The sequence below is a fragment of the Sesamum indicum genome, linkage group LG8 (genome assembly GCF_026168435.1).
Source record: "Sesamum indicum cultivar Baizhima isolate 11 linkage group LG8, ASM2616843v1, whole genome shotgun sequence".
NCBI lineage: Eukaryota > Viridiplantae > Streptophyta > Magnoliopsida > Lamiales > Pedaliaceae > Sesamum > Sesamum indicum.
In genome coordinates this window covers 29,072,906-29,098,324 of record NC_142664.1, presented here as the reverse complement: position 1 = coordinate 29,098,324, position 25,419 = coordinate 29,072,906, and the positions used below count along the sequence as shown (strand labels likewise).

At 38.0% G+C, this 25,419-nt stretch overlaps 4 protein-coding genes and 1 long non-coding RNA gene across 6 annotated transcripts; 2 read left to right on the top strand and 3 right to left on the bottom strand.

The window, feature by feature from the left end:
- Positions 1 to 105: 105 nt before the first annotated feature.
- LOC148787349 (uncharacterized) lies at positions 106 to 1,241 on the bottom strand. Its single transcript, XM_088884185.1, has one exon. The coding sequence runs from the start codon at positions 1,236 to 1,238 to the stop codon at positions 162 to 164; it is 1,077 nt and encodes a 358-aa protein (XP_088740311.1). The 5' UTR covers positions 1,239 to 1,241; the 3' UTR covers positions 106 to 161.
- Positions 1,242 to 3,698: 2,457 nt separating this feature from the next.
- LOC105169313 (uncharacterized) lies at positions 3,699 to 5,384 on the top strand. The gene is made up of 3 exons (XR_016066612.1): positions 3,699 to 4,665; positions 4,752 to 4,848; positions 4,990 to 5,384. It is a non-coding gene; the product is annotated as an uncharacterized LOC105169313 (long non-coding RNA).
- A 2,952-nt stretch (positions 5,385 to 8,336) lies between these two features.
- LOC105169312 (transcription factor GTE7) lies at positions 8,337 to 11,697 on the top strand. Of its 2 annotated transcripts, XR_848430.3 has the most exons (4): positions 8,337 to 10,134; positions 10,235 to 10,475; positions 10,588 to 10,744; positions 10,818 to 11,697. XR_848430.3 is itself a non-coding variant. In XM_011089686.3 (3 exons), the coding sequence occupies exons 1-3, from the start codon at positions 8,584 to 8,586 to the stop codon at positions 10,644 to 10,646; spliced, it is 1,851 nt and encodes a 616-aa protein (XP_011087988.1). In that variant the 5' UTR covers positions 8,337 to 8,583; the 3' UTR covers positions 10,647 to 11,697. The 2 variants fall into 2 exon arrangements, 1 of the variants encoding a protein (XP_011087988.1); XM_011089686.3 differs by having other exon boundaries at positions 10,588 to 11,697.
- A 950-nt stretch (positions 11,698 to 12,647) lies between these two features.
- Positions 12,648 to 20,903, bottom strand: LOC105169311 (DNA polymerase V family). The gene is made up of 9 exons (XM_011089685.3): positions 20,745 to 20,903; positions 19,912 to 20,572; positions 18,122 to 18,247; positions 17,853 to 18,050; positions 17,330 to 17,554; positions 16,120 to 17,241; positions 15,486 to 15,773; positions 14,185 to 14,626; positions 12,648 to 13,916 (listed from the first exon to the last, which is right to left on the bottom strand). The coding sequence occupies exons 2-9, from the start codon at positions 20,542 to 20,544 to the stop codon at positions 13,057 to 13,059; spliced, it is 3,894 nt and encodes a 1,297-aa protein (XP_011087987.1). The 5' UTR covers positions 20,545 to 20,572; positions 20,745 to 20,903; the 3' UTR covers positions 12,648 to 13,056.
- A 766-nt stretch (positions 20,904 to 21,669) lies between these two features.
- On the bottom strand, positions 21,670 to 25,188 carry LOC105169310 (heat shock 70 kDa protein, mitochondrial). Its single transcript, XM_011089683.3, has 6 exons — positions 24,930 to 25,188; positions 24,153 to 24,220; positions 23,992 to 24,070; positions 23,338 to 23,904; positions 22,632 to 23,252; positions 21,670 to 22,539 (listed from the first exon to the last, which is right to left on the bottom strand). The coding sequence occupies exons 1-6, from the start codon at positions 25,002 to 25,004 to the stop codon at positions 21,919 to 21,921; spliced, it is 2,031 nt and encodes a 676-aa protein (XP_011087985.1). The 5' UTR covers positions 25,005 to 25,188; the 3' UTR covers positions 21,670 to 21,918.
- Positions 25,189 to 25,419: the final 231 nt, after the last annotated feature.

Sequence of the window (25,419 nt, the reverse complement as noted above, 5' to 3'; positions counted from 1 at the left end):
ATGGCTTGATCCATTCTATATACATGAGATAGATATATAATAAGTAAAAGAAACACTTCATTCATAAAATATAAAAACATTACAAGATTAAAGAAATACCCTATCAATGAAAGTAAACGTAACTGAATAATAGAAACATACTAATGACATATGAGATAAATCTAATCAACAAGCATGTCAAAATCCTCAGTAATGTCACCAAACTGTAGGGGCAGCTCAGGGAGATTTTTATCTTCATTTTCAATAGACTGAAAAAAATCTGAAGCATCCATGTGGGTATTGTCTGAGATTCCAGCCTCAACAAAATTAGTCTCAACTTCTTTACCTTTCGCTTTTACAGAAGCCTGGTATAATTTGACCAGATGTTGTGCCGTACGACAGGTACTGGACCAATGTCCAGACATCCCACATCTATAGCAAAGATCTTCATTTGTAGTTTTCTCTTGTTGATTCTTTGCCTTGTTCCTATTGTTCTTTTGAATATTGGGATTAATCCATGTATTACCACGACCATTACCGCGACCACGACCACGGCCGCGACCGCCACGACCACGACCATAAGAATGGCCCCGTGGTGAGCCATGGTAACGACCATGCCCCTTTCGTGAAGAAGTAGCATTTGCTTCAGGCAATGCCGCTGAAATTTCAGGAAGTGGCTTGGAACCAGTGGGTCGGGTGTGATGGTTATTCAACAAAAGTTGATTATTTTCTTCTGCAACAAGCATGCATGAAATCAACTCTGAATAGGTTTTGAACCCACGTTCCCTGTACTGCTGCTGGAGTACAAGGTTGGATGCATGAAAAGTAGAAAATGTTTTTTCCAACATTTGTTCATCCGTCACATCTTCTCCACATAACCTCAACTTTGATACAATTCGAAACATTTCAGAATTATATTCAGCAATCGTTTTGAAATCTTGCAGTCGCAATTGTATCCACTCATATCTTGCACGTGGTAAGATTACAGTCTTTTGATGGTCAAATCGATCCTTTAAACTCTTCCAGAGTTGAAAAGGACTTTTGACTGTTAAATATTGAGACTTCAGGCTCTCATGAAGATGATGACGAAGCAAAATCATTGCTTTAGCACAGTCTTGCTCAGAAGCAACAGTATTTTCTTTTATTGTTTCTCCCAATTTGCTACTTGCCAAATGTAGTTCGGCATCAAGAACCCATGATAGGTAGTTTTTTCCAGAAACATCAAGAGCAACGAAATCCAATTTTGTGAGATTGGCCATTAAGCTACAACAAGTTAATATGCACTTTTAACATAATATTCAACATATACATAAAAGTAAAATAATATGTATTACATATGATATAAAGTAAAAATGACATGAAATATTACTAACATTAAGTTACATATAAGTTACCATGTAATTAGTATGATATATTATGGCATGTATACATGGAATTAAATAAAAATGTTTGCCTTAAATCTTATAATGTTACAAATAGCAATTAAATGGTATTCATGCCAAATCATTTTCTTAATAAATAAATTTTGTTGCAAATACTAGCAAAACATGTAAAATACATACATGGGCATATGAAAGAAAACTATGTGGGCAAAGTTAATAAAATTAACTTCAAGTTAGTCATATAATAATAGCTATACTATGTTATCAAAAAATTATCAGAAATCAAATAAATAAAAGAAGAAGCATCGGGCTTCTTGATCAAGCCATTATCTCAAAACACTTCAGGTGGTGAGAAAATTAAACATATACTTATCATCGCTTCAGGGATGATATTGCACATAATTGGTACAAAATATTTCACCTACTACTGGAGATGATTTTAACTTATTACTTACTTCAGGAAGCAATGAAATTTTATAGAATATATCCACTTCAGGGGATAAAATCAAGAATTGTATGCCTGCTTCTGGAGGCAATATCACATCCACTTCAGGGGATAAAATCAAGAATTATATGCCTACTTCTGGAGGCAATATCATCCACTTCAGGGGATGAAATTGAGAATTTATATATATATGTCTACTTCAGGAGACATTGAAATATATAATATAATTGCTCATTTTTTTTATTATGAAATATTCAAGAATAAAAGTAACTATGATATTGTAGAGGTAAACAAACAAGAAATAAAAATTATACTAATAAAATTAACATTTTACCTTGATCGATCGTAACGTAACGTCGTGCTGATAACGTGTTATAAACTTAGAATTTCTCTAAGTTTATAACAATATATATATATATATATATATATATATTTGAATTCAAAATTCAACTTGAGATTGAAGTGTTATTGAAGACAAGAGTGAACTTGTGATACTCCATATGCACGTCGCCACCGCCTCCTCGGCTTACAGCCACGGGCACGCGTAAACGTCTTATTCTCGTTATATATCTTTTGGTAGCAAAAATATTTGTAATTACCTTAATTCAACACTTTTAAATTTCGTAACAATCGGCACTTTTGTAACATTTGATCATTATTAGCGATTATTGATTTGGTTATTAAATCAAGTCTAATTTTGGTGGTTACAGTTTTGTAACTACTTTATGCAACTCAAGGCTTCAATGTCATTTATGGCTGTTGTTGACTGGTGTTGTTATATAAAGAGCTCTTCAACTATACTTCAAAACATACCAATAGCCCCAAGAACAAATATTTTTTGTTTTCTCTCCTTACACTTTTCATTTGTTATTGGTTTTGCTTAAGTTATTTGGTGGTTAAGTATTGCTTGAGATGAATTTCAACGTGGTGTAGCGTGAAATTTGATACTGCCTTATTTATGAGGAAGTGATGTTGTATCGGTGCATAGTTAGAATGAAGTGTCTAATTTGTTCAAGACAAATAAAGCTTACACAGAGTTCAACAATCGCCCTCAAAAAATAAATTGGCAAAAATAGCCCAATCGATCCAAATTCAAGACGGCCACAATTTTAGATATTTGAAATTCCCCAACCAAATCAAAGTTCATCCCACATGGCGTTCACATTAACCTAGACGACATCCAGTAAAATTTTTTGTGACACACCTCATAGAATTGGATAAGGACCAGCAACCATTTTCGGGACACATGGCGCCTCTTAGCCTTAACCCCCATAAAATATATATATATATATATATATATATATATCTTGATAATTAAAACCATAGGCTGTGTGGAGTCATGTCTTCCCATTTTTCAAAACAAAATAAAACACGGTCAATGTTTGTTTTTATATTTTTATACTTTATCTGCGTGTTTTTTTATTTTTCAATTTTCTACATATAACATATATATACATTTATATATATATAATATAAACAGACATGATTTAATAATAAATAGTAATTTTTATCTCCCAAACACATAATATTAAACATAAAATATTTATATATATAAATATATATGATTTAACAATGAAGAATGATTTTTATCTTCCAAATTCGAACATCAAACCTACACCATTTATTTTAAAATATTTTAAATTATCCCAAATACAAATCCAAACATATCATCTATTTTCAACACACACTTACTTTTCCTCTCTGTTTTCAAAATATAAAATAAAGCACTTAAAACACAAATTTCAAACACAAGGATAGTTTTTAGATGAAAAAGAGTGGATGTGTTGGCAGAAGAGGTAATGGGAAGCAGGGTGTGGAGGTGGCACGTGGAGTGAGACATGCAGTAACGTTGTCAAAATATGAAGAAAGCATAACATGATGACAATGTTATTTTGTGATGAGTCGGTTAAAGTTGTCCTGTTTGGGACACCATGCATATATTATATGTCCACACACAGCTTATAATTTCAATTGTTAGAAACACGTACGTACGCATATTATACTATTGTTAGATCAATGGTTGATAGTACTACTCCAAAGCATGCTTATCCTTATCCGCCTCCTCAAGGATCTTGGTACGGAGGTGGAGGCCCATTCGTGATGGTACCGCCTCAGTACGCGGCTCCTCCTCCCCGGAGAACCCCCGGTTTCTTTGAGACTTGTCTGGCTGCTCTGTGTTGCTGTTGTATGGTGGACGCCTGCTGTGATCTTCTCTGTATTCCGTTGTAATGTTTGTTTGGTTTTTGTTTAGGAGTTGGGTTGGAATGGGTGTCTTGTTTTTGCAAGCCCATATCATTCAATCCAGTTTTAATAATTGGGCTTAATTCATCCTATATATGGAGTGGCAGTTGGATGATGATACGTACATGTCCTCCTGATTCCGACCATCATCATACATACTCAATCCATTAAAACATCGAAAATTCGAATTGAAACTCTCTAGAATTGTTGGGATGCGATAATATTCGTGGTGTTGGACAGTACACACCCAATACAAAAATTGTCAAAACTTGCCTGCACACACACGCAGGAGTTTGAACATGAGGATGATGATGGATGTCGCCAAACTTTTCCAGACCCTTCTTCCTTGTTTTCACATTCACAAGATTCCCCCTCCCCCATTAATATCTATCTACTACTACTACCCTAAGCAAGAAAAGAATTGGATTCATTCACCTCCATTATTCATCTCTTCTTCGCCTATCTCTTTCCTAGCTTATTCCAAACAACGTATAAGACAGCCCCCCACCAATCCCAATTCCCAATCCTCTGATTCTTGCTCCAAAACCAAATACAACTGTGTGTAATTAAAGATGAGTGAAGAACAGCCAAAGTACGCCTACCCTTACCCTGCTCAAGGTATATACCCTTTCGCTTCACTTCCTATTCTCTTCTCCCTTTCTCTATTTCTATGCGTAATTATGACGATGATGATTCTTGAACAGGTTATTACCAAGGTGGCCCTCCTCCTCCGGTGGTGGCGCCGCCACCGCAGTATGCAGCTCCCCCTCCCAAGAGGGAACCCGGATTCTTGGAGGGATGGTACGTATATATATATATATGTTCTGCCTCACATGTATTGATCTTGGACTTACATATTCCATCTTCTTTCTAATTTCAACTACTCATGTAATCTTGATTCATTTGTTCCGCAATGGATGATGGTTGGTTGGTGTGTTGCAGCCTTGCGGCTTTGTGTTGCTGTTGCCTCATGGACGAATGCTGTGACCTGCTATGGTTTTTCTAGGAGACTCCATCTCTTCATACTGACCTACCTACGATATCTATTTGCTTCTCTTTGATTTGTATTTGATAAATATGGTTTTGTGGAGCAATATATATACACACACATATGTAATGATTGTACATACTCTGTTAATTCAGATTATATTAGGTACTGTATCCTTGTTTAGATTAAAACCCGTGTGTATCCTTTCCATACTGACTAATGAGACACCCTTGATCTCTAGCTAAAGAAATATTCTTACTCGAATAAGGTCCTTCCAACCAAATTAATGTTTTTGTAAGTGTAATATATTCTTCATGTGAATGATTTTGTAAGCGTAATATATTTCTCATGTGATTAGTAAATATATCATGTGATTGGTCATGTGATTAGTAAATATATCATGTATACTGAAAAGCTACAAAATGCAAAATGCTCATTTTTGCGTATATGCCAACCAATTGATTACATGCTTAGTAAATTACATTTGTCCCTTGTAGTTAAAGGAACCATTAATTAGAGAAAGTTTCATGCACTTTGTATCACTAAGACTGGAGAAACTGCCAGTTGAGGATGGCTTTTTCGATCTTTCACAATACATCTATGCCACATATGGATATTTCACTCACGCGTATGTTGTATGTTATATGTTATTTCACTTATAAAAGCTTTCTTGCAGTCCCATCTACGGAAGTCTCCACTTCCCTTACATTGAGGGTGGAGCATAGGTAGTACTTGTCTTAATTTGCACAAGAAACAGAGATGGTGATAGTCCAATCAACTCTATGGCGTGCCTTTACGAAAAAAAAGAAGATAACAGATACGTACATCTACGAGTTCACTAAACTGGAGAAATTGTGTCCTATTCCAAACACTTGGAATGTGTTATCCTATGATGTTTTCAACACACAACTTTGATGATGCAGTTACACCCAAAAAATGTTTGTCAAAGATAAGGTTGCTTCAATGTACGTTATATGCAATTGATGAAGTTAAAGGGGTTGGTAATAAATAGATAGTTGATAGCTAATGTAAGTCCCAAAATAATATCAAAAGAGGTTAGTTGGTAAAAAGACTAAATGAAACTCTTTATAAATTTAGAGCTGCCATGAAAAATATTTTTATTTAGATTGAATTCGACCGAATCGCCCCACTATTACAGAACAAATGTAACTACTTTCCTCAAATTATACAATGGTTACATAATAAATATATTATCATATGGTTAATTCACGATTGATTAGAAATATTTCAAACTAAAACCTGCAGAGAAAGTATGCTTGTAGACATTACATATCCCCTCAAGAAGTCGAACTTGAAACTAAGTTCACTGTTAAACAATAAATAAACGATCAAGTAGTTCAATAGTGACACTTTGTTCCTGATAAGTATAAGTTATAAGTTTGAATACAACTTGAAAATCCAAGAAAAAAAAAAAGAAAAAAGCTTCAAAGTTAAATAATAAACTTAAAATCCAACTTGCTTAGTACTTATTGATGGAGAAAAAGAGAAATTTTCATGTTATTGATTCATGCAAAAGCTGAGATATGTAGATATATTTAAATAATGAGGAGACACGTTTCTTGACTTTTGGGCGATGTTTGCCCTTAAACCACCCCCACTTTTACCTGCTGCAATTGCCCTTCAACAATAACAGCTCAATAAAGAAATCCCACTTTCCATCCCCAAACACATCATATCATATTTACTTTAATAACAACAACAACAACAACTGTGCAGTACAGACTCGTGACTGATTCATTTCCTTTTAATTAAAATATGATTCTGCATACTCGGGACTAGAAATCCAGAAAACAAATTTCTGTTAAAAAATCCAGAATTTTCAAAGAATTGCAAACCTCTGTATAAGAAACTTAATTTACTACTTGGCCACATATAACCCTCAAATTCACATTTCCAGCCACAACTCACTTCCCCGCCCCCTTCATACGGCGGCTGATAAGTCAAGGAGCCTTCATCACTTTCTAGATTCCGCCGCCCTGCTACCCGAGATCTAGAATAATCTACAGAAGAACTCCAACCACATCAAGCAATTATCAACAGATTACCCGGATCAAAGAAGCCGCAAAATACCTCTCCGGCGACCGACAGCTGGATCTGCGTTTAACCTCAACTCCTTTCCCCTCTGTGTAGAAGAGAGAGCAATGCATAGAAAGGATTGGTTGAAATGTGAATCCCACTTATATATTACCTCACTTTGCTTGTCTTCTAATAGATAATAATAATAATAATAATTGTTGCTTGTGGCCCCAATTTATATAAACTTTTTTAGTGTAAATCCCTCTTCTGCCCTTGGCCCACCTTTTCACCTTTTTTTTTTCTATTTATTTTTTCTTTTTCTTTCTATGATATATAATATCTATATTAGTTTTTTTCTCTTTTTAATCTAATGTTTCATTTTAGATAATTTACTCTTACTATATTATATTTAAAAATATAAAAGATCATTTTATTATATGTACGTAAGAATGACGTGCCATAATAATTATAAATATTTTTTTTAAAAAAAGCCATTTATACTATAAAATAGTGGTTAGTAACAACCCCACATAAATTTATTATAAAATAAAAAATATTATTTAATTGATAAAATAATTAATTTATCTAATTTTTTTAAAATTTTATGTTATAATTAATTTTATGTTATTTCTTAATTTATTATTTTTTGACCTATATAATTTGTTTTTATTTACAAAATATTTTAAAATATTTTTTTTATTATATACACACAAAAACGGCTGGTATAATAAGTAATATGGGTTTTTTTGGTATTTGGTTTTGTGAGGTTTTAGTAAATAATTTTTGTTTAAACTTAAAAAATAAGTAAATATTTTCCAGAAAAAACTTTTTGAAGGGAAACCAAATTATGTTTCCTTCAAGTTTTGATGTCGAACAAAATAAAAATTTCCCAAGACTTGAAGGACAAGACAGTAATTTAGCAACCAAAGTCGTCTAACGAGAACGAGATCCTCCTGACACGTCACGTGGCATTGCAACTTCTCTTCAAATTCACGTCTTTACCATCCACGTCAGCCTCCGCCCCAAACCCTAACGCCTGGCGTCCTTCCAATTCTTCCTTTCATCGGACGCTGTTGAATCAGCCACGTGTCTGTGAAGCATGATCCACACCGTCGATGACAGATGTTTCGATCAACTCACCCAGCCAGCAAACAAACTCACGTCCGCCCTTCGATCATGGTTCCTTCATTGATCGACGGCCCAGAAACTGCCCGAATTTTCACCGGGCAGATCTCAGTGCCTTTAAGATGCACCCCCTGCCTTCTCATTCTTCGCTCAAACTCCAAACCCTAATACCCTTTCCCACCCACGTTAGGTTTTCATCGTTTTCGCCTTCTTTTTGGGCCGATTAATTATAATAATAGCCCACAATTGTTTCTTCATCTTCAGTAATCGCAATTCGAGAGGGGTTTCCAGACCGAAGAAAGACCCCCGGGTAATTGATACATGTTTTTTGGGGAAAATTGCTGCCGTAGATTCGCCGGAGCTGAGCGCCGCCGACGCTCCTGTTTATGGCGTCTGCTGTGTTAGCAAGCCAGAATGACTCCGGCTGGGGCCACATGGGAAAGACTACTTACTCCAACCCTCACCTAAATGGGAACCCTAACCCTAATCCCAAGAAAAAGCAAAAGCAATTCCATCACCCCACCGCGAACGGCGTCGTTGGTCGTTATCAGAACAAGGTTGATTCCCCAGCCGTCACGCAGACAGCCTCCGATGACGCCTATTCTTTCAACCAGACATCCACGAGCCGTAACGCTGGCAATTATGGCAGCTACTTGACCTTCAACGTTGCCTCGTACACGAAATCGGAGCTGTTCGAGCTCCGGAAACGATTGTCTGCAGAGCTCCAGCAGATCCGTGATTTACGAGATCGGATTGAATCCGGTCAATTCAACATTGTCGAAAACCCTAGATCTCAACCGAAATTAAAGAAATTTCCTGGAAACAAGAGGCCCATCTCGGCGGTTGGATCTGCTCCCAAGAAAATTAGCAATGCCTACGAGAATGGAAATTTAGACTCCGCCAGTTTTGAGGGTTTGCTGAAGGAATGCAGTAAAATTGTCGCCAAATTAATAAAGCACAAGTATGGGTATATTTTCAAGATGCCCGTGGATGCCGTGGCCTTGGGTCTTCACGATTATCATTTGATTGTGAAGCGTCCCATGGATCTGGGTACTGTTAAAGCGAATCTTGCCAAGAATTTCTATCCAACCCCTATTGAATTTGCAGCTGACATGAGGTTGACTTTTAACAATGCGTTGTTATACAACCCTAAGACCGATCCTGTTAATGGGATGGCAGAGCAGATGTTGGCCCGATTTGAGGAATTATTTAGGCCAATACAGGAGAAGATTGACAAGTTCGCAGGACAGCGGAGAGAGAGGGAATTTCGTGAGTCTAGGGCTATTGAAGATTCGCAGTTTCGTGGCCTTGATGAGTTGCAGGGTAGTTCCTGGAATAATCATAATGATCGGAATGCTGCCTCTCCTGTGAGGGCCAAGAAGGCAAAGCCGAAAGTAAGCCCTGTTCCTTCTCCACAGGTGTTCAAGAAGCCTGATAGAATGGTAACACCAATGCCAGCTCACTCTAGTGCTTCAACACCATCGCATCCTCCTCCCCCTTCAACGAATCAACAGCCGTTGTTGCCAGAAGAATTGCCCCCTTCTCCAGTGAGAGCTCCTGCTCTGCCATCTAAGGAACAGAAGGCTGGGAGAGGAGGAGCGGTGAAGCTGCCAAAGCCAAGAGCGAAGGATCCAAATAAGAGGGAAATGAGTATGGAGGAGAAACAGAAGCTTGGAATTGGGTTACAGAGTTTACCTCAAGAAAAAATGCCTCAATTGGTACAGATTATAAGGAAAAGAAATGAGCATTTGGCTCAGGATGGTGATGAAATTGAGCTCGACATTGAGGCCCTTGATACAGAGACGCTTTGGGAGCTGGATCGCTTCGTGACCAATTGGAAGAAAATGGTGAGTAAGACTAAGCGGCAAGCATTGTTGATGAACATCAATCCAGCGGGTGGAGTTGCCGCTACCAGTTCCATGGCTGATGCTGATATGGTAATATTTTATTGCTGTAATTTATTCCTCATTCTAGTTCCTAAATTTTCTTAACAGTATTTTCTGAAGAATTAATTATCCGTGTTGGTATGTTGTATAGGGTTCAATGAGTGATAAAAATGATGACTCTGGAAAGAAATCAAAGGAGAACGATGATGAAGAGGTAGATATTGATGATGATATGCCAGCAACAAGCTTTCCTCCTGTGGAGATTGAGAAGGATGATGGGATGGGTGGAGGGGGTGGCGGCGGTCATGATCATGATCCTGTTGGTCATGGTAATGCCAGCAGTAGCTCGAGCAGCTCTGGCAGCTCAAGTAGTGATTCGTCTTCCTCCAGTGGTATTGATACTGACTCTTGCGTTTCTACACTTTGTTGAGGAATTGTTACTTGTTATTGCCAGGGGCAATGTTCACATGATGCCAAGTAGTTTGAGCTTCTTCCTTTTTACAGATTCTGATTCAGGGAGTTCAACTGGGAGCGACTCGGATGCAGATGATGCACAGTCCTGACATTATTTCAGCAACCTTCTATGGTTTGAGTATTGATGATGGACTGTCGACCTGGGTCCCTTATGTTGTTTCAATATATAAGGAGGTCCATTGATGAGGTATAGTAAGTGGTTTGTTTTCCTTTCCAATGTCACTTTTCTTTCTCCTGAAGCTGGCGATCCTCTTTTGCAGAGGGTGGCCATGACAATCCATCCTGTGCACCGGGTTAACGGTGACTGTAGAAGTCTGATAATCTATATGTAAGAATGCATCAGATGATAGGGGGCAAATATATCAGAATTTGGCAAGTTTATCACTTGAAATCAAGTGTAGCTAGGAGAATGTAGATAGATAGCCTAAGCCCTGTACAGTTTTAGAACAAAAAGTAGTTGAAATTCTAAATGAAAAAGATCTTGGGCTGTGCGATATTGTGATCGGTCTTCTTTCCAGTTTTCTTTATCGCGTCAAGATTGTTAGCACAGTGTGCGTGGCAATCTAGACAGGCACCAAAGGCAAGCCTGCAAAAAGACGAGCAGCACTGGTTTATGCTGCCAACGGAAGAGAAAAACAAGGCACATGGGGGCGATAGGGTTTGCCAGTCAGGATTTTGGTGGATTCCAGCGGCAAAAAGAAAACGGAAAAGGCATCACCTCAATCATATGCATGCCATGTGATTTCCCTTTCATTTGGTGTTATTATTATCTCTTCAATTCAGGATATGCAAACACGGTTCCCCGGAGGGTGGAAGGGTTCTGGGGATCTGCTTTGTTCAATAGGGAAAATAGCCCTTTGTTTGATTAGTGTAGTTGTGCAGCGCAAGATTGATTTTTCCAGGTTAAGCAATTCATATGCCGAAAGGGGCCGATCTTTAACTAACGTTTTTAATTGTCTTTGGCCCACATGTCAGATATCTTTTCTTTGGTTGGGAGGAAGCAGTGATGGAGAGATATTCGTTATGTTTAGTTGTGACAAGTTGGCACATCATTTACAACGCAAAGCCAAACTTGGTGTGCGGGTGCAGGTGCCATTCTCTTTGTGTGAATGGAGGGGTTTTTACTTGTTTCCTAGATCAGATCATCCGTTACACCTTTTCTGGACAAACTTTTACTCTCTATCAACAACTCTTTTTATTCAATAAAAAATGTCGAAGAAGTTTAAATTATAAAGCACCCAGCACATTTTATCCCCCAATCAAACTGTCATATTTCCTGGAGTGCGACTGACTTACTCAAATGGTTAAAGTTAGGGCAATGAGATGACACCACCTCCTTCCCCATCGCTAAAATAGTAAAGATACTGGGCATAAATTTTGATTTTGAGATGACACAACCACGATTTTCTCGTGTAGCATCATGCGTATGTTGAGGATAAAGTTGGACAAAGTGGAACATGAATATGATACTAATCTTACATGACGTTGATATTGATTCAAGAACGCTTATAACTAGTTCCTCGTATGCTTCACCAAGTTGTGCTGAAAAAACATCCAAGTTTAACGAACTTGTGTCCGACTCTAATTCTACCCTAGGAGGTAGTGCTACTCTGTCCTGTGTTCTTGACTTTATATTTTGTTCATTTTATTCAGGGCTTCTCTTCGCAACGATGTGCCTACTCGTGTATAATTCTGCTTATATTAGTGATTTCAAAATAATGATTTCGATCAATAACGAAGTTTCAATAGTTACTCAGGAGAATCAACATATACGAAAATCATCCTCAAACAAAATGATTCTATGATAGTGCTTTACCTTATAATCTCATCAAATTCTGATCTCATGACTTACGTAACTTCCCACATCCCTAGTCAAAGAAAATCAGCCAAAAGCTTCTGATCAATTAAGCATAATAATAATAATAAGTGTGTATTATTACTAAAATTCCCTGCAGCACTTGTCTAAGGTTATGTGCTTGTGTTGTGGGTAATGAATAATGTCAAGTCTGGTCTCCGTCAAAACAAACATCTAAAATATCACAATGAACTGCCACGAAATAGCGTGTGTGCAAGTGGAGGGAGGCAGGAGATGGCAGAACTTAATACAAAAATTACTAGGTAAAACAAAAATGAATGTGTCTAGTGCCACAGAAGAAGAGAACTATTCATACAAAGTCAAACCGTAAAAATGTCACTAGAAGAAAAGACATACACTATAATTTTACTCAAAATTGTGCTGGTCCCTATAGCATGTTGATTGCAATGGATGATGATGCCTTGTTCGCCATTAACACTTTGAAGAGAACAGAGAGCTGCAGATGAAAAGGCTCAACAAATACTCCAATACCTTAACAAATAAAATCCCAACAGGAGAAACATCTTATGAGGTCAATGGAGAAGGATCGAACTTGCCTCTGATCATTTTACACCTGAAAGCTTCAAACAAGAGTTCCACGAATGCCCCAAACAGAGCTTGTCCAGCAGAAGAAAAACAGTATGTTAATCTACCCGCTTCTTCAGAGCAAGAAATATGTCGCCAAGTTGGGATTCACAGGCAGCGCGACCATCTGGTTCTAAAGTTTTAAGAAAACCAGAGGTCAGATTATAAGTTGTCAAAATCTGGAATACCTTGCCACAGAATTTACGCACATCAGCTCTTCTGGTCTGCTTTTCAGGCATATTGATCACTAAGTGCTTGACCAAATCGCATAGCTTTGGAAGATGGTTTTTCAACATCACCTTTTGTGCATCTTCTGCACTTTCATCAGTAGTGGAAGAAATGTGAGATTTTAGTATTTCAGTCACCAATTCAAGGGCTTCAACTTGCCGGAACTGTGATTTGGCACTACCACATTTCTCCAAAAGGAACCCAAAGAGGTGTTGACCAATCCAAGGTCGCCGTTTAAATATTTCCTTCAGAAACTCGCATTTCATTTGAGATTTTTTGCTATCAAAGTAGGCCACTAAGGCATTCTGGAATATATCACAAACCTTCTGCAGTTCAGACTCTGAGAAGTTTCTTGCATCAATGATCTTTAGAATCCAAAATGTTGAACTTTGAGCAAGTGAATTGATCATTTTGTGCCGATTCCAGGATGCAGATTGTTTCTTCTTTGATGGATTAGAAGCAGATTTCTTTCTCTTGAATGGCTTTGCTGCCAACTTCAAGTACTTTTCCAGGAGGGATTCAAGTACTGCAAGCTGCACTGACTCACCTCTTGGATAGTCCTTAGCTTTAAATATCTTCTTTTGTATAATTCCCCATATCCGCTGACCAAGCTGCTCACTTCCTTCTGATGTTTGTGGATTAGCAAATGCTTGAGCCAGGTTCGAGAATACTTTCAGTACCTGTGGTTTACCTGTGCATAGGTGATAAACAGAGTCAACTTTTTTACTAAAAGAAACATTCATGTAAGACAGGTAGAAACCTAGAGTCTAGAGAAGACTGGACGTAAATCAAATGATACTCCAACCAAAAAGAATCCACATCTTTAAGTGAACAGCCAAAGAGAAAAAATGATGAAAGCTTGGTGAGCTCTAAAGAGTAGATCCAAAACTTAAAAGAAAAAGGAATTGATGAGAAGAGGCCAAGGCAAACAGCACAAGCATATTCGTTATCAAACTTGCCTGGATTTTCATGTAGGTAAATCTCCAGCAAAGACAGAACACGAAGCTTAAAGAGCACAAGCTGTGAATGGGCAGTTTCACCTCCAGCTTGGTTCTTCTTTTCCCTGAATATTCGTGCGAGATAGGTATCCATTCGAAACATTGCATCATCATCCATTCCCTCATCAGAATCATCATCAGAGGCCTCTGGTAGTTCAGCAGTAACTGCATCAACTCCCACAACTGCCTCAGAATCATCTGTCTGCTCATCGCTCTCAACAGTTTCACCTGTCTCGGCCTCATCAGATTCCTCTGCTTCTTCAACACCAAGAAGATCATCTTCAGCGTCTTCATCTTCACTATCTGTATTCTGGTGTCGAGCTGGCTTTAAATCTTTTTTTATGACCCGCAGCATCCGTAGTAACCCATCTTCAGTGATATCATTACAAAAATATTTGAAAACCTATTCAGATAGAAAACCTATCAGTCACTCCTAAGAAAAATGGCACAGCAAAATGAATCAGTGCATGGTCAAGCAAAGCAGAAAAGGGAGAGCAAGAGAATCCAATTTTGCAAAAAAATATGATCACCATAATATCAATACTTTCCCAACAAGTAACCAGCATTGTTATGCAGTCGCATCCTTCCACCACAATTGCAATTTACTAGACAAAGAATATGTGAAAAGCTTATTCCTAATAAGACTCGAGTTTCTACTCTTTGCATTCAGCCATGTATATAAATAATTTGATTTTGCTTTTACCACTCTCATATTTACAGCACTAAAAGCATTGACCTTGAGAAATTAAACCAACTGCTAATCCAATTTCTCGCACCGCTCTTAAAAAACCCACAACCCTGGCGTTCAATGAGCTTTTTGTCCCCTCTTTAGAATCAAATCCATTATCAGTTGAGCTTCTATATTTTCTTGGTCGAATCAAAATATGCTGTCGGCAGAACAAATAGATCTATACTTCCCTTAACTAGCATCAAAACTTCTCATATGCTGAACCCCAAAGCTCCTTTCAGATTTTGCTGCTTTTCCACAGCACCATTTTGGTCCACTCTACTCAACATTATGTGTTTGCATGCACAACTATGACTCTGAGTCTCTTTACAAAACACATTTCACTTTGACATGTTGAATGTTCTCATGCTTACAGCTATAAATTTGACATGTTCTGATGGACTCAACCAAGCAAAATATTCAGGAAAGGAGGTGGAAACATTCAGTAAGTAAAACACTAAGGGGATAGAGGTGTAAAGTATTTACTAAGTATCGGTTAGCTGGAGAAAGTTAAGAACGGTCTCCTTCTACTTACCTGCTCAATGGCAGATCGCAGGGGAGCTGATGACTGTGGCAAGAGAGAAAGCATTGTGTCAACGAGTACGTCCATTAACTCAGGCACACCATCCCCTTCAGGTTCATCTTCTCCAGAGGACTCTAAAAGATCAGAAGAGCCAAAGGCTTTTTTACAACACACGACAAGTTCAGAGGCAGCTTCAAAGAATTCCCCAGGTCGAAGTAGGAGTTGAAGCAGCAGTTGGATGAGCAAATACCTCAGAGCATGCAATTTACTGGAATCCGTGCTAAGACCACAATTGCGTTCCTGGAGAAACCAAAATTGTTAAGAATAGTGTCACAGGCATACTCAAGGATAATATGAGGAAGAAAAACAAGGGTTCAGAGCATCAAAATCTATTTGACCGAGGTCCTGGAATGTGCCCAAGCTCTAATTTCGGTTACTGATTTAGAAAAATAAGAGAAGGCCACATGTTGGAGACACTCCCAGCCCAACCCAAACCACAAAGTAAGGGAAAAAACGGGAAGTCAAGAGAGAAAAGTAATAGGAATGAGAAATACACAAATCTATGTGTGTAAAACTCAAATTATTTATAATCTTCTATTAACAGCCACACCATCAATTCATGATATAAATTAGAAGAGCAGAGTACCTCTCTTGATAGTTGACTTTCCATGGCCTGCAGTTTCTTGAATGCTTTTTCATCATCAATATTTAGGGCCCTTGATAGAGAAACTGAAGGAATGTTGCATAATATACTAAGAAACCGCATAAAATAAGATCCAATATCATTTGCCTCAACACCACTAGCCACAGCATGAGGTCCCTCTCCTTTCTGAGCATTTGCAAGCAATAACTGTAGCTGCTCAATACACATCTGGCACAAAGCATTAGGAATGGCTGATTTTGGCCATCTAAACTTTTCCTGTAGTTCAAAAGATGTTATTTCAGTCCCAAGTGATGATGAAAAGAGACCTTGAACTGCCAGAAACTTCAGGACTTCTTTTTGCACACGGAACCTCGCATCTTGATCAAGCTTAATATGCTTTGCAATATTGGGAAGAGATTCCACGATCCAACTCTTAAGGAATTCAGAAGTTCCTAGTATCCCAACAGCATCCTTATCTTCAACGGATCCTATCTCGGAATTATCATCTGTTGTTTGACTCTGATCTGAAGGTTCTTCCGAAGAATGGCCTTCATCCAGAAACATGGTGATCAAATTCTGAATGAATAGAATACAACCAGACTCAGTTTTAAAATCCGTCATCAAATCCTTCACTATCTTTGATCTGGTGATGCAATCAAATTTCCCGTTGCTGTGTCTTTGCAGAGCCACAATTACCTCCACTCTCCGAACATCATCGTGCATTACCCATTCTGACAGTTCTTTAAGAAAATGTTGTGCAACTTTATAAAGCCAAGAATCTTTTGTTGAAAGTATATCCATTAAACATTGAACAACCTTGTAAGACAATACAACATGCACACATGAAGCAGGAAGCTTTGGCAGTAGAAGCAACAATACATCAAATGCTAACTTTTTGCGATCATGAGATGAGGGTAAAAGTGACCCTTCAATTATTATTTCACAGAAGCGCTGAAGATTTCTCCCCATATCTTCTTCAGCTGGGCTACACTTGCGACTTTTTTTGTGCTTCTTGATGGAAATTAGTCCTGATGCTGAATCTAAATCTTGTACAACATCAGGTAAGAGATTACTAACCAAAACAGACCAGACACTATGTACTCGTGGTTGACAGAAGGTGGACTCCTGAAATATAAAGACATACAGATTAACAAAAAATCACAATATCCTTTGATCAAAGACAAAAGCTGTAAGAAACAAAAATGAATACCACCTTTAAGCAACCAGCTATATTGGACAAATGATCAGCAGCGAAGAGAGCGCTCTTGCTATAGGGGGAAGGCAATAGTTTCCCACATTTACAGTCAAAACTAACTTTTTCTTGTATTTTAAGGGCTAAAAGTAAGGCGTCTGGATTTCCAACTTCAATTGCTCCTTCAAACCACTCCTGAAGTCCTGGTGCTTCAAGAATATGATTTGACAGTGCTTCAACAGGCAACTAAACAAGATTGTAGATCAATGTTCAGATTAAGGGTAATAAATTCTGACTTAACACATCATCAAGCAGAATTGAGAACAGAAGGCAACAGGCAAGGCAAAATGGCAGGAATTCCATATGATACAATTACAAGGGGATGATGAGCATACGCAGCTTTCTATAATGTGTGACCAAATCATTCAGACCATCAGAACTTAAAATTATTTAAATGACTACAAAAAACGAAAAGAATTTTATTCGCCAAATAGATGGTGTCAAGGACAAGAATGTGCTGGATAATGATAGTAGGCTAGATTACCTTTCCAACCATTTCCAATAAGACTACAACAGCAGGCTCTTGTAAGTACCGCTTCTTAGCAGCAAGGGCAATAAGGCAACTTGTAAATTCTTTTATGAGTGGAGTATTATTATCTGCGATCCATTCTTCAGTTATCTTTCCTGATCTTGCAAGAGCTCCATATGCAAATAAGCGACCCAGTAAGCAGTCCCTAACCTCCTATACAAAGAGATAAATGTTTACACACCAATTTCAAACTTTAACTACAAACTTGAAAGACATTCACCCACCTGACCCTTCATGGAAGAAGAGACCTCCAACAAATTAATAATCAGCTTTAACAATGAATCCAACTTAATGCTAGGGACTGTGCCAACCAAAATTGTGAGACCTAATGCAAATCCCTGTCTTGCACACTGCAGTAGAAAAAAATGAGAGGAAAATTACTCATAATCCATGTGTTTTTAAGATATTCCAAAACCTTGAAAATTTTTAAAACAACCCACTGTAAAAGTGAATGGGTTATCAAGGAGATCTATGCTTACAGATACAAGAAAAGGAATGATCTAGCAACATGGGACCGACAAATGATATTCTTCAGAAAATAATATCTGTAAACTGAAAGTAATTATGATCATAAATGCTTCACAGAGACATGTGTGTACACGGGACAAAGTACTGAGTTTGTTTCTCATAATTCAAGATGTTCCCAATGGATACAGATATGTAATAGTGCCAACAGGGTTTATGTAATAGTGCCAACAGGATGTATCGCAGCCTAAAATACTGCAATTTCTTTCAGAAGGCCAAGAAAATTTGAATGAAAAAATTAACATTAAGAAATTCAAATGCAAGAATAAATAGCAAATTTTGTAGCTGAATTGTGAATATCCATGAACACATGACTCTACATAATATGGATAATGGTAAAACATCCATACGAGTCTTTCAGAAATGACACCAGAATAGTGACATTTAAACAACAAAAAACAAGAGCCAGATCTTCCCAGGAATCAATAAACAAACATATACGACCATGGAAAGTGGAAGCCTAAAGAATTGGAGAGAACAATCTTCTAATAATAGTCTGTTCCTAACATATTTTCAGTGAGTTTCTATTCAACAAGATGATAAACCAATCCAATAAATGACACAGGATTGCTCTCTTCTCAAGCACAAAGTCTCAAACAATATTAGACTTGAAGACATTATAAAATAAGCTGACAAAAGAATAGCTGGTGAAGAGCTTCGAAACTTATGGCCTGTATGGAAGCTTGAATGGCAAGTACTGTGAGTTGATCTGGAGTAATATTTAAGAAATATCTACTGTCTAATAGATTTCCTGATTCCAGTATTAATAATTGTAATATACTTGAACCGTTGCTAAGGACTTAATGTGGAAATGTATAAGAGGTCAAATATGGTATTGTAAGTTTTTTCGTATGCTAACTGAATGTAAATTTTTAAGAACATGCTGCATGCAAGTGGAAAGCATCACACCTCATCATCCTATCCGTGACCGACGTAATAACAACTAAGTCTGCATCAATCAAACAATATCATCTAATGTCCCATGCAGAATTATAAAAGCAGATGATAAGTAAACTAAGCCTATGCATAAAGGAAGTTGATGTCTATGTCTTATTACTCAACAAGATTCGCAATGATAAAGCTTCTATTCATAAGATAAAGTGTATCCATATATTCATTATTTTCTATGTTCCAATATGTTCAAATGAATGGACAACTGAGAAAGGCCAACCTACAATTAACAGGTTTCACTAGAAATCTGGGTTTTGCATAAAGTTACAAAAGCAATGATGGTCGGAAATTAACAAGAGGCAAACATAAAAAAACAAATTCAGCAGCAAAGCAATTCATTTAATATTCTTGGTCCTTCAACCGTCAGAAATTTGGGTACTGTTCAATACTCAAAAACTAGAAACATCATCACTCACGGATGTCATTGGAAAACAGGGATGAATTTGCTACCTATTCAACCATCCAAAAGATTATCCCTTGACGATATAGCAAGACAATCAATTACAGAACTATGTTAGAGACAAACCAACAAACCCACCTCTCTCGATGAGGACACGCCACGAATGAGTCTCCGCACAGCATACCGCACAGATGGAGCACAGTTATTCAAGCCGTCATCCTTCTCTGCTTCCAGTTTGGATTTATCTTCGACCTCATCCTTGTTCTCTAACTTATCATACGCTTTCTGAACTTCCCTTAACTCGGTCGCCAATGCCTTGGCAGCTGCTTCCCTGATGCTTGCCTCAACTGCGGCCAGATCCTTAAAAACCCCAATGTGGAACTCAGGCAATATTCCGCTACTACTATTACTGGTACTACCCCTCTCATTGTTATCACTTTTTAATTCCACGTCCATTTTTTCAGGTACCGATTCGATTTTGATGGTCTCTGCTCGATGTCTTTCCTTATCCAGCATCTTCCTTTGTTTTCTCCTTTCCATCGAATTCATGGAAGGGTTGTGAGAAATTGAGGAGGTTGATGCTACATTGGCATCATTCTGATTTTCACTCTCAGGAATTTCAGTATCCTTCTTCTTTTTCTCTTTTTTTACCCTCTTATTCGAGGGTTCTGCTCCAGCATTCTCAATGCCCGAGTTCACTTGCTGCTTGTCTTTTAGGAGCTCTACTCCAGAGTCTTCCATAGAACTGGACTCTCTCTTCTTGCTACCCATGGACGCCAACACAAATAAGAATGATAATCTGCGGAAGAAACAATAACATGATCATCCACTACATCTTTGAAGGAAAACAAGAACACTCATAGTATTCAACTCAAAACCTGACTGATTAGCCCATATACACTCCATAAATTAACCAAAATCACAACACACAGTAGTAAATAACAGCAAAGCACCAACACAATTTCACATACCTGTTTAGCAAAAGCAACGAGGAGAAAGAAGAGGAAGAAGAAGAAGAAGACGAGGAATACAAGAGCGAAAGCGAAGGAGAAGCTCAAACACCGAGGTTCAAACCGAGCAATGCGAGTGCGAGAGAAGAAAAGGAGGCAGGCTGAGGTTTAGCACCGAGTTTAAACCTACATCTAATTTCTATTCGGGTCCGCTTCCGGATCCACATCCGATCTTTCTGGATCCATCCTGTAGTTGAGAGTTGAGACCCGCCCTTTTTGGTTATGTGGATCATCCACGTTGCCAGCCCTAGCCTCAGCATGACTTGGTCTTAGATTTGTTGGGCTATGGAAAACCAACCCATGAGTTACAGGCCTTGCCACTTGGCCCAAATAGGAAATAATAAATAAATCCTTTTGATTGTTGAAATTTGTTATAATTATGCTTAAATTCTTCGAAATTTGAAAATTTACGTCTACCTCCTTAATATTAGTGACTATTAAATAAACCTCACATTATCCTTTATATAAATTGCACAAACATTCATTGAGGTTTATGCAAATTATATGCACATCCACTAAGATTTTGTCATTTTACAGTTCTCCCTCTTTGATTTTGTTTTTATAGCTGTGACCCCTGTAATTTAATATTTTTTTTTATTTGGTCCCTGTAATTTAATACTTATGAAAATGAAATAATAAGAATGTATTAATCAGTTAAAAGGACTTTATGGTTGAAAAGGTTGGCGTCCCTAGTCTCTATACATCTTAGTCTATGACCAATATGGTTTAGTAATTGTAACAAGGCAAAAATTCAGCACATTATCTTCTTCAAACTTGTTGCAAAATACAAACAAACGTACAACAGAAACCAAGTTTGCTTTCAGATTATTTCCCATAGCACAATCAAAAACATAGCAAATACACTGAGAAGGAATACAAATCAGAATTCAGATCAAATTTCTGCTCCACGGTATGGAATTTATTAGAGCAATTAAAGCTTTAAGCATGAATCAATTCCACAGAAGGTATACAAAAATTCTACCACCAAGAATCCCTCCTTCAGAAGTTTCCAGTCCTTGAGCTTTTAATACAACCAAGCTACCAAGTAGATACAAGCGATTGTCAAGAAAACATTGTAGCTCAACTGAAACAAGTGAAAATTAGCTGTCAGTTAACAGCAACTAATATAAATCATCTACTTCTTGACCTCCCCATACTCAGCCTCAGGTGCCTGATCACCACCCTGAGAACCTCCAGAGGAACCACCACCAGAACCGCCAGACATGTGCTGTCCGATCTTTGACACAGCTTTGTTCGCTGCGTCAAGCTTAGCCTTGATATCATCAATATTCTCAGTGGTCATTGCATTTCTCAAATCTGAAACAGCAGACTCAATTTCTGATGCAACTTCGCTTGGAATCTTGTCCTTGTACTCATTTAAGCTCTTCTCAATACTGTAGATTGTGGTATCCGCATTGTTCCTGAGATCTATCAATGCTTTCCTCTCTTGGTCCTTTTGGGCATGCAACTCGGCCTCCTTCACCATCTTTTCGATCTCATCTTCTGATAAACCACCGGATGACCGAATGGTGATCTGCTGCTCTTTGCCAGTGGTCTTGTCTTTTGCAGAGACAGTAACAATTCCGTTCGCATCAATATCAAATGTCACTTCTATCTGAGGCATGCCCCTAGGAGCTGGGGGGATACCCACAAGCTCAAACTCACCAAGGAGTTTGTTATCTGAAGCCATTTCACGCTCACCCTGAAGTACTTTGATGCCGACCTGGGTCTGGTTGTCAGCAGCTGTTGAGAATGTCTGAAAATATAACAATGATAAATAAGAATTTAAACATCTAAGGTTTGCACATAAAATGTTCTAAAGTGACATGCATGAAATGAGTGGCTCACCTGGCTTTTCTTTGTCGGAATTGTGGTATTTCTGTTGATCAATCTGGTAAAGATACCTCCCAGTGTCTCAATACCAAGTGAGAGGGGAGTGACATCAAGGAGAAGCAACTCTTTGACATCACCACGGAGTATACCACCCTGAATGGCAGCTCCCATAGCAACCGCCTCATCTGGATTCACCCCTTTGCTTGGGGACTTGCCAAAGATCTCAGAAACCACTTCCTGAACCTTCGGCACGCGAGTCATCCCTCCAACAAGGAGCACTTCATCGACCTCCTTGGTTGATATGCCAGCATCCTTCAGACAACTCTTGCAAGGGGCCTTAGTCCTCTCAATTAAGTGGTTGACCAGAGCCTCAAACTTTGATCTTGTCAAAGTTATATTAAGATGTTTTGCACCAGATGCATCAGCGGTGATAAAGGGCAAGTTAATCTCAGTCTGGGATGTAGAAGAAAGCTCTATCTTTGCTTTCTCAGCTGCCTCTCGGAGTCTCTGCAGAGCTAGCCTGTCCTTGGAAAGATCAATTCCCTCCGTTCTCTTGAATTCACTCACCAAAAATTCCAATAAAGCATTGTCAAAGTCCTCTCCTCCCAAAAATGTGTCACCATTTGTTGCTTTCACCTGCAGGGTAAACCGTAGTCAGCTCACGGAACTAGAACAAACTCTAATCATGGATAGCTGAAACTGCTCAATAAGTATGTTATACCTCAAAAACACCATTTGATATCTCCAAAATAGAGATATCAAAAGTTCCACCTCCAAGATCAAACACAGCAACAAGACCTTCTTTATTGTTCAAACCATAGGAAAGCGCAGCAGCAGTAGGCTCATTAATAATTCTTTGTACGTCAAGGCCTGCTATTCTGCCAGCATCTTTGGTGGCTTGCCTCTGAGCATCATTAAAATAAGCAGGAACCGTAATCACAGCCTTGTTCACAGACTTCCCAAGGTAGGCCTCTGCAGTTTCCTTCATCTTTGTCAAAACAAAAGCACCAATTTGACTTGGGGAGTACTGCTGTCCATTTGCTTCAACCCATGCATCCCCATTTGGAGCTCTAACAATCTTGTAAGGGACCATCTTCATTTCCTTCTGCGTCTGAGAGTCATCAAAGCGTCTACCAATTAAGCGTTTTGTTCCAAAGACTGTGTTGGTTGGATTTGTGACAGCTTGTCGCTTTGCTGGCGTACCAACCAAAAGCTCTCCTTTTTGACTGAATGCAACCACTGATGGAGTCGTCCGAGCACCCTCAGAGTTCTCAATAACTTTTGGATTCTGACCAAAAAAATCATTTTACACATGAGTGAACCAATCAGGAACAAGTAGTACAAAGTAATTATCAACTTAATAACTAAGTGGCACCTTTCCCTCCATGACAGCAACGCAGGAGTTTGTAGTACCCAAGTCAATACCAATTACTTCATTTCCAGCTGGTTTTGTGCTGTACCAAGAAGGAAGTGCATTCAGTATGAGAAAACCGTGGTTTTGGAACTAACTTTATGAAACTATAACAGGAAATATACCTGAACGGTCTGGCTAGACCTGCCCACTTGTTGCCCAGAGCCCATGATGGTTTGGTGTTTCCAGTTAACTGAGTATGAAGTACAAAATATAGCATTCAGTAACAGCAGGAAATTTGTCTTTAAGTGATTAATAATAAACTAATTAAAGCACAAAGGCTTAAGATAACATGTAAAACCCTTCATCGATGTCATAGGTGAGCTTCAATGGATTCGTAGTAAGTTTGACAAATGATGCTTCATATAATTCAAGAATAATGTGTCTAACTCACATCATATAAAGCAAAAGAAAGTAAAGAGAATAAAACAACAGCCTCTTGACAGGAAGAAGTTTTCAATCTGCTCAACGAATTTGGGTATACATCATATAGTGAAAACCACAATACAATTTAACAGAGTCGTACTAACACAGAGAATAACTGTTTTATCTCTCTTCATCAACTAATATTTTTTCTTTAAAAAAAGTAATGATGAAAGAAGAAAAAAAAGAACACCATACTGTCCTCTCTTTTCTACTTTTATTACCACTCCCTTCAGGCGGCAGTTGATCTGAATTTTACACTTCATTAAACAGAAAAACAAAGTGTTCAAACATTCAGCAAATGAAAAACATCATTAATAAATTATCCAGCTAGATTACCGGAGAAGAACATCAGTATTTAGGAGATATTATCCTAAGTAGTAATAAAACACACTATATCACACGCAAGCACTCCAAAACAAGAAAAGAAAAGAACAATGAATCAGGGGGAAAAAAAAAGTTCCGGAACAGAGACGTACGGTTTTGAAAGCAGAAATAGGAGCGGAAGAAAATTCGCGGCGACGGACAGATCTGAGAAGAACGGCAGTCGCCATTTCCACGAGAGTATGAGATAGCTGCTTCGAAATTTCCTTTCTGCTTTCTTCTGAGGCGGTTGTGCTAGGGTTTAGGGTTTATGGAGAGGAGCTTCAGACAGCGAGGAGGCGGATACAATTAAAGGAAATTCCACTTGATCTGGCGAGACTTAAAAAGTAAAACAAAAATAAAAATAAAAAGGAAGTGGTGGGAGAATGACCGTCAGGTCAGAATGTTCTAGATGTACATATATATATATATATATATATCGGACGACCAAACACGCCGTGGATTGTTTCCCAAGGCATGTTCATAATGTTTAGTTTCAATTTTATTTATCTATGATATGGCCAAAATATAGATAATATTTGTCTTGATTTGTTTTAGAAGTTTTTGTGATATTTTGAAACAGTGTTTTATTTATTTTTTGTCAAA